Source organism: Macaca mulatta, chromosome 18, assembly GCF_049350105.2.
Source record: "Macaca mulatta isolate MMU2019108-1 chromosome 18, T2T-MMU8v2.0, whole genome shotgun sequence".
NCBI classification, from domain to species: Eukaryota; Metazoa; Chordata; class Mammalia; order Primates; family Cercopithecidae; genus Macaca; species Macaca mulatta.
Window position 1 is genome coordinate 78,317,876 of NC_133423.1, and position 14,186 is coordinate 78,332,061.

The 14,186-nt window shown below is 44.5% G+C and overlaps 1 protein-coding gene across 1 annotated transcript; it reads left to right on the plus strand.

Moving 5' to 3' along the window:
* The first annotated feature begins 1,277 nt into the window (after positions 1-1,277).
* Positions 1,278-4,809, plus strand: LRRC30 (leucine rich repeat containing 30). The gene has a single exon (XM_077974777.1). The coding sequence runs from the start codon at positions 3,207-3,209 to the stop codon at positions 4,110-4,112; it is 906 nt and encodes a 301-aa protein (XP_077830903.1). The 5' UTR covers positions 1,278-3,206; the 3' UTR covers positions 4,113-4,809.
* Positions 4,810-14,186: the final 9,377 nt, after the last annotated feature.

A 14,186-nucleotide genomic window follows, 5' to 3' on the forward strand; every position in this document is an offset into this window, starting at 1 on the left:
GGGTTGCTATCTAGCTGTGTAGTTCTTTCTTTCTTTCTTTCTTTCTTTCTTTCTTTCTTTCTTTCTTTCTTTCTTTCTTTCTTTCTTTCTTTCTTTCTTTCTTTTTTTTGAGACAAAGTCTCACTCTGTCGTCTAGGCTGGAGTGCAGTGGGGCGATCTCAGCACACTGCAGCCTCCACCTCTTGGGTTCAAGCGATTCTCCTGCCTCAGTCTCCCGAGTAGCTGAGATTGCAGCTCTCTGCCACCACACCCAGCTAATTTTCTGTGTTTTTAGTAGAGACAAGGTTTCGCCATGTTGGCCAGGCTGGTCTCGAACTCCTGACCTCAGGTGATCCACCCGCCTCAGCCTCCCAGTGCTGGTATTACAGGCGTGAGTCACCACCCCTGGCCCTGTGCAGTTACTTCTATGCAGGGAGTAATGTAGTCATTTTTTGACCCGTGCTCTGTCAATCCTACACCCTGGCACTTGAAAGCAAGGGACCATGTCCTAGCCAGAGTTGCTTTGCTTCTCTACAGAGATAAGACCAGCGTCTTCTTGTGGTTCCCAGTCTGAGCTCTGTGCGGACCAACTAAGATTGAATCCTGGTTCTCCCATTGACTAGTTACTTGATCTTGGGTCAGTGAGTTGATTTTGCATAAGTAACTTACCTTTGTCTATCTTCCTTTCCTCATCTGTAACATAGAGATAATTTTAATACCTATTCTGCATATAAAGTGAGGGCTACAGTGACTTTTACATAAGTAAACATCTGATGAATATTGGCTATTGATAAGTGCTCAATAAATATTTATTAGAAAAAATGTATTAAGGGGGAAGAGAGAGAATTGCCACAAGAAGAAAGTTATTGATATTTTTCTCAAATCATCCCAGGTACTGCAATTCCCCACATTTCAAGTACTCTAGCATAATTTCTCAGGCTCATGGAAGGAAAGAGGAAGCACAGCTAGCTTTTCTTTTTCTGTTTTTTTTTTTTTTTTTTTTTAACAGAACCATGTGAAATTTACATATATAAGGCATGGTCTGCTCCAAAAACTTAGGGTCTAAATGTAGCCACATTGATCCCACGCAAGCCACCACAATTGTTAACTACAACACTCAAGTGCCTCATAAAAAGCATCTGCAAAGTCTCCACCTTTGTCCAGAATCCCTGGGGCTGACTCAGTCAGACGGGTCAGATCTCTTTCAAATGGCGTGTGGAGAGAGAAGTGGCCTCCCCTCGTTTCTACCTCTGCTGTCCTCCTGGTCAGATCCTGCACCCTGGGTGTGGATTTTCTACCTCTGCTGCTCCTCCTGGTCAGATCCTGCACCCTGGGTGTGGATGGACGTCCAGGCTCCCCAGGCAGCACCCAGCTAGGACCCAGTGACAACTCTTGGGTTGGTGGCAACATCCCTGTGAGGTCAGGGTCCCAGGAGCAGCAGGGGTCTCCAGGACACATAGCAGTAAAAACCCCACGCTTCCAGGCCAAACCAGCCCTTGCCAAGGGCCACAAGCCCTGTGCTCAGAACCTAGGTCAGCACCTTGATATCCCTTGTCTTCTCACTACGTATTTTTAGGATTTTTCACCTGTGCAGACGTGTGTCCGCCTCCTCCCCAACTATGTTAGTTTGCCAGGCCTGCTCTAAGAAACTGGGTGGCTTAAACAGCAGACATGTATTTTTCTCACAATTCAGGAGACTGGAAGCCTGAGATCAAGGTGTTGGTTTCTTCTGAGGCCTCTCTCCTTGGCTCGCAGGTGGCTGCCTTCTCCACACGTCTTCACTTGGCCCGATCGCCAAACCCAGCGCCTTCTGAGATACTGGGAGTTACAATTTCAGCATACAAAATCTGAGGGCAGGGTGAGGGGACACAGTTCAGCCCATAACACCAACAATTAACTGTGCAAACTTAAGGTATAAGTTAACTTTTTTAATTCAAGAAAAAGGGAGGCCGAGGCGGGTCCGCCCGCCTCAATCAGGAGGTCAAGACCATCCTGGCCAACATGGTGAAACCCTGTCTCTACTAAAAATACAAAAATTAGCCAGGTGAGGTGGTGGGCGCCTGTAATCCCAGCTACTTGGGAGGCTGAGGCAGGAGAATCACTTGAACCCAGGAGGCGGAGGTTGCAGTGAGTCAAGATCACGCCATTGCACTCCAGCCTGGGTGACAAGAGCAAAAACTTCGTCAAAAAAAAAAAAAAGAAAAAAGAAAGAAAGAAAAAGAAATAAATAAAAAATTAAAAATAAATAAAAAGACAGGGAGGAGAAGAGAGAGAGAGAAAGAGAATGGTGCGTAGCGAGGGGGGCCTCATTATATCCTTCCAGGACAATGCATGGCCCGTGCTTACCATACTGAGGTGGCCACTCAAGTGTCTGTTCAAACATTTAAAGCGCATCCTACTAAATACAGAAGGTCTCTGTAAGACAGATGAGCCCAGAGCTTCTCTGGCTGAAATGGGAGTGAGGGGCTGAGATCCGTCCCAACCCCCTTCTCACTAAATCACCTCTGACAAGCACAGGATAAAAACCTTTGACCTGGACGATTCCAGGTATCCGGGCTGCTTTTGTCATGTTTTCACAAACATACAGTTCATCCAGGTTTGGAACGGGGACCTACGAGATCATCTGCAGATTCTTAGCTTTGGAGACATAACTGTCGCTAGCACGGAGCCCAGGTTCACTGTGAAGTTGTCTGGCTGAGCTCCCGCAATCCTGCCACCAGCCGGTGCTCGTGTGACCTGCTCTGTTTTTCCACTTTACTTCTTTTTAGACATGGGCTTGTTAATCACCCTCCTCAATTGTGACACCCAAGAAAAGCTGAGAGAGTAAAGTTATATGCAGCCTTCCTGTGACCTGTTTGCATGTACCCGGTCAATAAAACTCAGGCAGAGTGACAGTGACAGCTGCCTTGTGGCATTCAGAGGGAATCGAGCAGTTTAGCAGCCTCCTGGACAAGTATATCATTACAGCCCAGCTGCTCGGAGAAAAAACACCTAAACGCTGGGGGACAGGCACAGCTCCTGCAGCCGCCCAGGGACCTGTCTCGGATACCTGCTAGGCCTGATCAAGACTCTCCGGGCAGCTTTCTCCACGCTAGGACCGCCTAGTCCCAAGTTGGTTCTCACCCGGACGCAGGCTCCCTGCCTGCAGCAGCCTGGCTTTTAGCAGCTGAGAGGACACAGTCCCTGCTGGGAGGTGGCAGAGGAGAGTGAATAGAAGGGAAGGTACGATGGGGGCCAGGCAGTCAAGGGCCAGCTCCAAGGATAAGGGCCCCAAGAGGATACTGTTCACGGGGAGGAGACAGAAGTTTTCCCCGTGGGACGATGCCCTGCTCCCGGGAAGGGACCCGCGGTCTCTGCTGAAGCGAGGCATGCACCACGTCAGCTTCAGCCTGGTCACCAGAGGAATGACAGACATCCCCGACTTTCTGTGGGGCTTGTCCGAGGTCCAGAAACTCAATCTGTCTCACAACCAGCTCCGGGTTCTCCCTCCCGAGGTGGGGAAACTGACCCGGATCGTGGTCCTGAACTTGTGCGGGAACCGCCTGAAGAGCCTGCCCAGAGAAGTGAGCCTCCTGCAAGGCCTCAGGGTCCTGTTTGTCAACATGAACTGCCTGACCGAGGTGCCGGCCGAGCTGAGCTTGTGCCGAAAGCTGGAGGTCCTGAGCTTGTCGCACAACTGCCTGTCCCAGCTCCCTGCGTGCTTCGCTGACCTCTCCAGACTGAGGAAGCTGAACCTCAGCAACAACCTCTTCGCGCACATCCCCATGTGTGTGTTCTCCCTGAAGGAACTGATTTTCTTGCACGTGGGCTCGAATCGCCTGGAAAACATCGCTGAGAGCATCCAGCACCTGACCAGCCTTCAGATCTTCATCGCAGAGGCCAACAATATCCACTCCTTCCCGAGGTCGCTTTGCCTGGTCACCAGCCTGGAGCTGCTGAACCTCAACAACAACGACATCCAGACCCTCCCGAGCGAACTCCACCTGCTGTGTAGACTGGTGAGGATCGCCTGGAATCCCATGGACAAAGGGCTCCACATTTCCCACAACCCTTTATCCAAGCCTCTGCCAGAGCTGGTGGAGGGGGGCCTGGAGATGCTCTTCGGCTACCTGAAGGACAAAAAACACACATGACGTGGGTCCTGGAGGCCTGGATGGGAGGCAGCTCACCTGGACTCGGTCAGCCGGGGTACTTCTCTCGTCTCAGCTTTCTACTCTCACCCTTAGTGTCTGGCAATGCTTTTGTTAATATTTGCTAAGTCGCTGTTGAACATCCATGTTAAGGAGGTGTTTGCTTTTAACTCTGTATGTTCTTAATAACCTCTGGATTATCATGTTCATCTCATCCTAAACATAAATTGAAAGGGGGTTGGTTTTCCCCAAAGAGAACTAACAGTTCTGATTCTTCTGAGGAGCAGTAAGATTCAGCCCTTGGGAGAGTGGACACCTAACAGGTCTGAATTCCATGTAATTCAAAAGGCAAATATTTGCTAAGTACTGTGTGCCAAGTACAGTATGAGGTGCTGAAACCTGGTTTCAGATAGTTTCTACCCTTGAATCAGCAACCTGTGGCCAGGTGGCAACGGCAAGACACATTCCTCCATCAGCCTCCATGAAGCATCACTTGGGACCAAAAGGCAAACCACAGTGGGCTCTGTCCCCAGTGACCAAAACAGGCAGAGCTTTCTCCTTGAGTTCTGGGGGACAATCATAGGAATTTTTCTTTCATGCGGCTGTAGAGGAATAACCAAGCCACTCATGCTTATGTCTGGTGGTGAGTAATGGGTAGAAGGATGGCTTTCAGATAATAAATATGAACTGATTTAATGTGTATTTCAACCTTCCTTCCCAGTCATCTTCCACTCATTGTCATGTCCTTGAACTTCTTTGCTAGACACTAGACAATCATCAGATGATCCCATTCTAATTTCACTTCTCCATGACTACATCTGCCCTCTCAGAGATAAACTACTAAATGGGATAACTTGGCCAACAATGACCAAAAGGCAGCAAAGAGGGGGAAAGACATAGACAAGTCATGCAAAAAAGTAATTACCCTTTTACAATTTAGAGGAGGGTAATATTGACTTTCCCATGTTAACATTTTAAAAAAGTGAGTTTAATGACATTTAAAAGCTCCTTGGAAAAAAGGCTCTATAAAAACATGAAGCTTGTTTTTTATTTTAAGAGTACACAGCTGTTAGTGAAATACAGACACCAGGGCAAGCAGTGACAGAGTTCCGGCACCAAAGGTCACCGGACCTTACTGCTATGGCAGCAGCCAAGAGCCACACGTTAATATTGATTTAGAACTAAAGAATCAGAATGAAAATATGACACTGAAGAAAATCAAGTACCTTCAGGTCTACGAAGAGCCAATTGTTCTGATTTCTTGGCACATTTGTCTACAAAGTTATAGCAAACTATACCAAGACTTAGCATTTGGGGTTGCTGCCAAGACTTGTATAACTTCTCAGTATTCTTAGTTTCATTCAATGTAACTTATATTTATTAGCACCTTTTCCAGTCTGGACACTGGGCGGGAAACCTGAGAAGAACAACACCTGCTCCTCCTACCACGGAGCTCCCAGGTTGGAGGAGGAGACAGACCCACATGGTTTCTATGATGTGCAGCAAGATGTGATCCCTGCTCAAGAAAGATACAAAAAATGGGCTGCGGCAAGAATAACACACTGTAGGGCGTAGACTAGACTCAGCTCCAAAGTCTCAGTAACCAGAGAACAGTAAGCAAAGAGCACAGCTGGGATAAATCAGTTAACCCCTTCATTCCCTGCAGCCATCAAACCCTAATTCCTCCCCACCTCTGCACTTGCCTGATTTGGAAAGAACAGCAAAGCGTTGAGGCAGTAGCCAGCTCACTCTCAGGTTCTGAGCTTAGGCAATTTTACTGTGAAAAATACTTGCTTTTTCTAAAAGCTGTTCAAAGGGGATCCGTATAGCTTATTCATAGAGCAAGTGATTTTTCCCAACAGACCCCAATTCAATTTTCCCACCCATAAAAGAAGGAAGCCAATTTCTGCTGTTATCACCAGATACCATAGTTCCATTAGCACATTTGTGCATGAGGTCTTCTGTTGAACCATTGCACACAGACCTTACCAGTGTCACTTGGAGGCAGCTAAGGAAGTCTCCTCCGAATTCCCCCTCCAGCAGCAACTGGGGACCTGCCTATCACTGCCAGGCACACCCGGGCACACTCCAGAATCCTCCCCCATGTTAGCTTGTTGCAACCAAGACTATTTAAAGACATCAGTGGAATTCTCACTTGACCTCCTGACTCAATGGGGAATGGTAGGGCCAGGCTTCCTCCGCAGAACCCAGTAGGTCACTTACTGCAGCCGTGGCTGAAGCACACGCAGCTGTCAGACAAACACCGGCGAGTGCCAGGATCATGTCCATGAGTGTCTGCTGCTGAAGAACCACTTGGGCTCACGCTGAATTTCCATGACCTTGCTGTGGGCAGAGACACAGGCGAGGACAGCAGCACCACACTTGTCCTGCTGAGCAATCGTTTTATTTCCTCTCCTCGCCTTTTCAGTCACTTGATCCCACAGTAACTCTACTCCAGGGAAAGAATGTGACCATATTTTGAAGGTGACCCAAGAGCTCATTATACTTTTTATAAGAAAAAAATGATATCAATTTGGTTGTCAGCTTCCATTGGTGTCTTTCAAAAGTATAGTAGCAAGGTTTTCTTTGTTAACACTCAGCATTGAGGAAATCATAAAAGCGTAGTAGTTGCCCGATGTGCTTTAGATATTGATTCTTTGTGAATACTCCTTTTTATTGATAAAGGGAAGTGCTGAGCACAAACCTGGTTAATGTGCTTAGTTATTCAAAATGCGAACGTGGAAGGAATTTGATGGAACCTTCAATGTCTTTGCTGTCAAGTCCTATAGTTTGCTGGCTGATTGTGAAATGCTTCTTCCTTATCTTTTGTATTTTGAATACTGCCACATTCAAGTAACTCCAGGTATTTCTAAAGCTTCTGAAATCAAAGCACTGAGGTGACTGGATTGGCTGCAGAGTATATTTAGCCAAAGAATACGAGCTAATTGGGTGCTTGATGTGGGGAGCTGGCTGCTCCCATTCTTGATGATGTTGTGGTTTTCATGTCACTTGGCTCTCAGCACGGAGGGATCTCAGTGTGTGTTTAGAAGCACCTTTCAGAGCAGTTGCAAGCTCACAAGCATACAATTAAGAAGAAATCCTGTGTTCACAGGAAAGGAAGACGACTGTGAAAAGACACATCTGTTCAAGGAATAATATTGCTAAATGCATAATACTGCAGGCTCATTAGAAAGAAAAATGTAGTCATTACTTAGCTTGTTGACTTAATAAATGGTTAACAGAGAAATGCACTCCCTTCTTGGGCTTCAGTTAATAGACTGCCTTTCCGGAGTAAGGAAAGACACAGCGACTACACGACTGCACCTGGATTTCACAATAAAGTCGTGCTTGTGCTGGAAGGAGATAAGAGAGGGAATGCTGTCACTATTTGTACAGATTCACTAAACTGAACCTTTTTCTTTTGGCAACGAATATTGCATTTTGAAAGTGTATTTCATATGGCTCAAAGCATATACTGAATATGCATTTTGAGAGCCGTTCATTAAAAACAGAGGAAGATTAAAGGAATGTGGGTTCAGCTACTGGAACGCACATGCAGGTATCAACACCTGAGATTATTGGGGAGACGGAGGCCCAGAGGCTGGACTGGGGTGTATTTCTCATATGCTAGGGGGAGTCCTCTGTCTAGATGGAGTCACCGAGATTCTGGTACCAATGGTGAAAAAGAGAAGATGAAGTCAGGAAATGGTCTAAAAAAATTAAAGCTGCTAAATTAAACCACTATGAAGATACTAAATACTAAATTATGGCATCATTATCTGCCACTTAAGTATCCAAATGCTCTTGATTTTCTCATTCCACAAAAGAATTATTTTCAGTACTCTGTAAGATATACTTGAGAAACACAAAATACCCAGCTAGTGTGCAATGAAGTACCAGTACCCTTGAGGTACTGTCTTAGTTGTAACTAATCCAAGAATACCAAAATACAACCCCTTCCTATATTTCAAGAAAACAAAATAAAATTAAGAGGAACATGAAAGTTATTGTAAACAATAATGGGAACAATCTTGACCTTGTTAACTTTCTACAAGTGTTTCTTTTAAGTTTCCTGTCTAGTTACATGTTGAATCCAAAGTATTACTGATTTTTTTTTTTTTTAAAGAACAGCACAGTAATAAAAAGAGGATGAATTTGTAAGAGCTTGGGCATCATTAGGCAAGCATAACTGAAAGCCATTAGCATGAAGCTTGCTATGCAGATTTTTTTAGTAGTGCCATAGGAATCTACTTGCAGGGAGAGAGCTGATTTCCTATATGCCTCTAGACTCACTCCTTATTTCAGCACAGGACAGAAAATAAAAGGCAAACTGGAGTACCATCAGGGTATTTCTTGAAACTCCGCTCTGTCACCCAGGCTGGAGTGCAGTGGCATGATCTCGGCTCAACGCAACCTCCACCTCCCAGGTTCAAGTGATTCTCCTGCCCCAGCCTTCTGAGTAGCTGGGATTACAGGTGCCCGCCACCACACCTGGCTAATTTTTGTATTTTTAGTAGAGACGAGGTTTTGCCACGTTGGCCAGGCTGGTCTTGAACTCCTGACCTCAGGTGATCTGTCCGCCTCGGCCTCCCAAAATGCTGGGATTACGGGCATGAACCACCATGCCTGGCGAAACTCTTAAGAGACATAGATTATGAAAAGTGTAAAGTGATACAGGCTTTGAGGGTGTGAGCTGCAGCTGCTGATGGGACATCACTTACTCACCCGTGTTCTTTGGTCTTGAGTGACTTGGGTTCCTCAGAAGTCAGTGTGCCTGGCCATGACACTGTGGGGAAGTGTCTGTTATCTTCCTGTCTCCTAAAGGTCACGCCCACCACCCTATGTATGCCCATAAGAAGAGGCTCTGCGGGGTCCTGGGAAAGCTCTGGGCTGACAGCAGGCACGTGGATCACGTGGCGCTTACTGTGTATGTGTGTGTGTCCTGAGCCTGAGCAGATGACATCGGGACAGGATGATGGGACATGGGGCAAAGGAGTGAGGCTCAGCTAAACACGATGCAATCCTGTAACAGCACTGCCTGAAGAGATGTGTAGACAAGTGCAAAGGCATTTAGGTGAAATTATGGGATGGCAGAGATGTGGCACGACTGCAATGGTTTGGGGAATGCACAGTCCAGCACGACAGTTACAGACATGATGGCTCCTTTGTTTTGCTTTGTCTTGAAGGGAAATTTGTGAATCCCACTGTCTCAGAGCAGGCTGCTTTATAACACCTTGATAGGCAGGCACATGGAAGGAGTCATGATACCTGGAGACACTGTGTGTCCTGTCTTTGAAAAGTGTTCCCAAGCCTCTCCTTTACCACATTATGGACCAGGATCCTTCCTGAGGTTTCAGAAAGGACCCAGGGCTGGCAGTGGTTCTCAATGTTGGCTGTTCATCAGAATACCTCCTGGTATTTCAAAAAAAGATTTGAAAGATGTTAATATAGTTGGTCTGGGGTAGACCTGGGCTTCTTACTTTGCTTAAAGCAAAGTAGGTAATTCTGTGGCTCACTCTGGGTTGTGAATGCTGATGCCAGTTCTTACCTAAACAGTCAGACATAGGACCATGAAGCCAATGGGGATGTGAGCCTGGACATTGAAAGAGGCCAGTGAAAGAAGCGGGGCTCTGACCCTGGTCAGCAGACGGGAGCCCTGCTGGTGCCTGGTGATAAGACTCATCTGTGCATTTGTTAAAAGGGTAGAGCCACAGCTCCTTTGGCATGCTTTCAGATTCAGTGGGCCGGGGTAGGGCCTGGCATGTGTGGGCCTAACAAACACTCTAGGTATCTCCTATCGTAACACAAACAGGAGAAAACCTGGTCTTGCGGAATGTGTGCCCAATGGAAAATGAAAGCTCTGGTCTCCAGATTCAGCTGCTCCCGGCTCTCTCTGCCACTGGAGACTGCACGCCTTGATGGCTGTTATCTCTGCACACAGCATAGGGGAGATAAGAATAATGTATCAAGTGGACAAATGAGAAAGTGAAAGAGCATGTGAGATCACCTCACCTCTCTGGGCCTCAGTTTTCTGTAAAGTTAGACAATTACACTCACTTTAAAGCAAACTTACTTCATGCTCCTTTCAGCTTTGAAAGTCTATGACTGCATTTTTTTTTTTTTTTTTTTTTTACTTTGTCTCTCTCATTTAATGCCTTGATAAATAGATAGTGGGCTTATGATTACTGTGATTACTCAAGAAAAGCAAAAACCATTGTGGAGATGGGTCGAGATCAGTATGAGTGCTTTGATATCCCTTCCAGCACACCAGAAAAGGTAATTTTAATTTTGGTTGATGTTCAAAAATATAAAAAGAGTGGGCAGTATTGTGGGTGAATCTAGGGGTTTATATCCCTCCAAACTGCCTGGATTCCATCTGTAATTTTTTATTGGATTGGAAGCTCAGAGGGAAAAGCCTCTGTTTGGCTTTTTTAATTGACTGATTAACAACTTCTCTGATTCATGCTTCTGGAAGAGATGAAATTCCTAGTTATGCTTTCCCTTAAAAACAAACAAACAAACAAACAAATACTTCTGGATTTGATTCAATTAAATGATGTGGGCACTTAAAAAGCTGAAATCTTTCCTCTTTTTTGAAAAAGCATAGTGTATTCCAAAGTGTGAGTTGAGGAAATATGATAATAAAATTCATACCTCTTCCATAGCCCTTCCTTGTCTACCTGCACATGGGAATTAAATTTGATTTTTGTTATACATTTTCAAAAGTAACTTCTGTAAATGAACACACATGAAGCTGCAAAATAACTCTATGATATCTTTGGTATCTTTGATTCTTAATAATGTTGTTCCTCTCTCCACCTGCACTGTTTTAGTCAAAGCTAAAAATTGTTGTTATCTACACTGTGGAAATCAGAAATTAAGGACTTAATTTGGTTTTGATTAACCTTAGTTATGAAAGGGTAGATTACAACTGCACATGATAAAAATTCTTAAATAATATTGCTGTCATATTGTTGCCATATACTTTAAGAATTCAAAATCTAGTTCTGGTATTATCCTCTTCAGCCACAATATATGAGAAAGTTAAAGATTTTATTTCTGGAAGTCACAGGAATAGTATAAACAAAAAATCTATCCAAGAAGGATAAAAGTCTTCTGTATGTTTAATTTTTATGCTCTTTTGTTTTCATAATTAAACTTCTATTATAAACAATTTAAAGAATTTGTTTATTTCTCAGAAATACATAGGATATGTTTTCTATAGAAATGTTTTATTGTTCATTTGATTATATAACATGTTGATTATAGAAAATTGAGTTTACATGGTTTGTGAATGAACTTGTCATGCTCTTGTTGATTAATCTGCCACAACAAATATCGTTTGAGCTAGCTTTCTTCTACAGCTGGAGATGGAAAGTAGCTCCATTTCTGAGAGTCCGAATGAGCCTAGCCAATGTGGTGAAACCCCATCTCTGCAAAAAACACAAAAATTGGCTGGGCGTGGTGGTGAGCACCTGTAATCCCAGCTGCTTGGGAAGCTGAGGCACAAGAATTGCTTTAGCCTGGGAGGCAGAGGTTGTAGTGAGCCGAGATCATGCCACTACACTCCAGTCTGGGTGACAGGGTGAGATTGTCTTAAAAAAAAAAAAAAAAAAGAATGAGCAGATTTATCTTTATATCATGTGAGCTTGGTTTCTTAATAGTCATCACCTATTGTGCAAAGGCTGAGGATGAATTTGACAGAATTACACAGTATATGTGCATCAAAAGTTTGGCCCAGCAGGTCTGAATGCTCAGTGGGTGCTCAGATCCTGCACATTCTAAAGAAAGGCTTGGGTTTTGAATGGTTCCTGGGAGATAACGTCTAAGCCCTTGGAACATCCTGCTTGATAAAAGGGTGTGCTTTCCTGGGGACTTGAGCCACATCAGATAGTCTATCCTATCAGTGTCATTTATGGTCTGGGCCTTGGGTAATATGTTAACCATCTGACCTCTGGAGAAACTGGAGTCTGAAGTACTAAGGTCAGCCACATGGGCACTGCATGCCCACATGAGGGACTCCCAATAAAATCCCTGGACAGCATGGCTCGGGGGGCTTCCCTGGTGGGTGGCACTTTATACATGCTGTCATACATCCTTGCTGTGAGAATTAAGCACCATCTCTGCAACTTCATTAGGAGAGGACAGCCGAAACTTGTGCCTGGGCTTTCCTTGATTCTGCCACATGCTCCTTTTATTGTTGCTGATTTTGATTTATATCATTTTGTAGTAGTAAACCATACCCATGAATAAACAGATTTCCTGAGATCTGTGAGTCCTTCTAGCAAATTATCACACCTGATGATGGTCTTGGGAACTCCTCAAAACCATGAATTAAAGAATAAACTATATTAAGAAAGCAGAAACTTACAAGCCAAGAGTCATCAAGGAGCAGAAGCCACAGGTTCCCAGATTTCCTCTTGATGCGGAGCGGGTCAAAGCAGGCCAGGGACAAGGTATTTGGTTGGCCATGCATGGGAGGTGTGTCTGTCTAGGGGAGAACTCACTTCTCTGGTATTTCTCCCTTTTTATATGGAAATCATGAGCACACTAATTAGATCCCTGTATTAGTCCGTTTTCACGCTGCTGATAAAGATGTACCTGAGACTGGGCAATTTATAAAGAAAGAGGTTTATTGGACTTGCAGTTCCACGTGGCTGGGGAAGCCTCATAATCATGGCAGAAGGTGAAAGGCACGTCTCACATGGCAGCAGACAAGAGAGGGGCTTGTGCAGGGAAACTCTCATTTTTATATAACCATCAGATCTTGTGAGACTTATTCACTGTCATGAGAACAACATGGGAAAGACCTGCCCCAATGATTCAATTACCTCCCACCAGGTCCCTCCCACAACATATGCGAATTCAAGATGACATTTGGAAGGGGACATAGCCAAACCATACCACTCCCTTTGATGGCTTCTTGGCTGGTTTTTGTGTTAGGAATTGTCAAAGAAAACCAGCTACTGAGCACTGAGAGATCTTGGGCATCATTAGTCCCAGAGAAGACAATCTGGAGTTTCATTCACTCTTCTGGAAAAAATAGTGAAACTCTGGTCCCACAAGCTCATTATGTAGGCAGCCCAGAGTGAACTCCCACATTATTTTTGGGTACTCTAAAGCACCTTTTGACTACATGTTAGACATATTGCAGTTTCCTTCTGAATGATACAATGCTACTCTACTAGGAGATCATTTATAAGTCAATCTCAGTTATTCCAAGTCTATCTGAGATCCCAGAGTTAATGTCAAATATTTTATTCAGGTATTCATAGGTGAGATCTTCAGGTCATAAGATAATGAATGAATGAATGAATGAATACATACATACATATTATGCCAATTAGTAATAAGCATATGGAGAAAAATAAGACAAGGAGGCAGAATAGGACTGGGGGGATTTGCTATAGGATAGTCAGGAAAGTTGCTGAGAATATCATGTTTAAACAGAGAATTGGCTGGGCGCGGTGACTCACGCCTATAATCCCAGCACTTCTGGAGGCCAAGGCGAGTGGATCTTCTAAGGTTGGGAGTTTGAGACCAGCCTCGAAATACAGATATAGAAGAAACACAGATATAGAAGAAAATGTTTTCTTCTATATCTCACATAATTCAAAATTGTCATAGTTCATCACTATTCTAGAAAATAATGATGGGTGTTTCTGTTTAATAGTTAAAATACAAAATTAGCCGGGCATGGTAGTGCATGTCTATAATCCCAGCTACTCAGGAAGGTTGAGGCAGGAGAATCACTCAAACCTGGGAGGCAGAGGTTGCGGTGAGCCGAGATGATGCCACTGCACTCCAGCCTGGGCAACAAGAGAACAAGAGAGAAACTCGGTCTCAGAAAAAAAAAAAAAAAAAAAAAAAGCAGAGAATTGTAGGCAGTGAAGGAGACAGTCATGCAGATATTTCAGGGAAAGATATTTCAAACAGAAAAGAAAGCACATGGAAAGTTAGAAGTGTGCCTGACATGTTCATGGAAAATGAAGAAGGCCAGCATGTCTGAATAGAGTGAGTGCAGGGAGAGTAATGAAGTCACCTGGATGGTGGGATTGGCTAGTGGAAAGCTTTAGG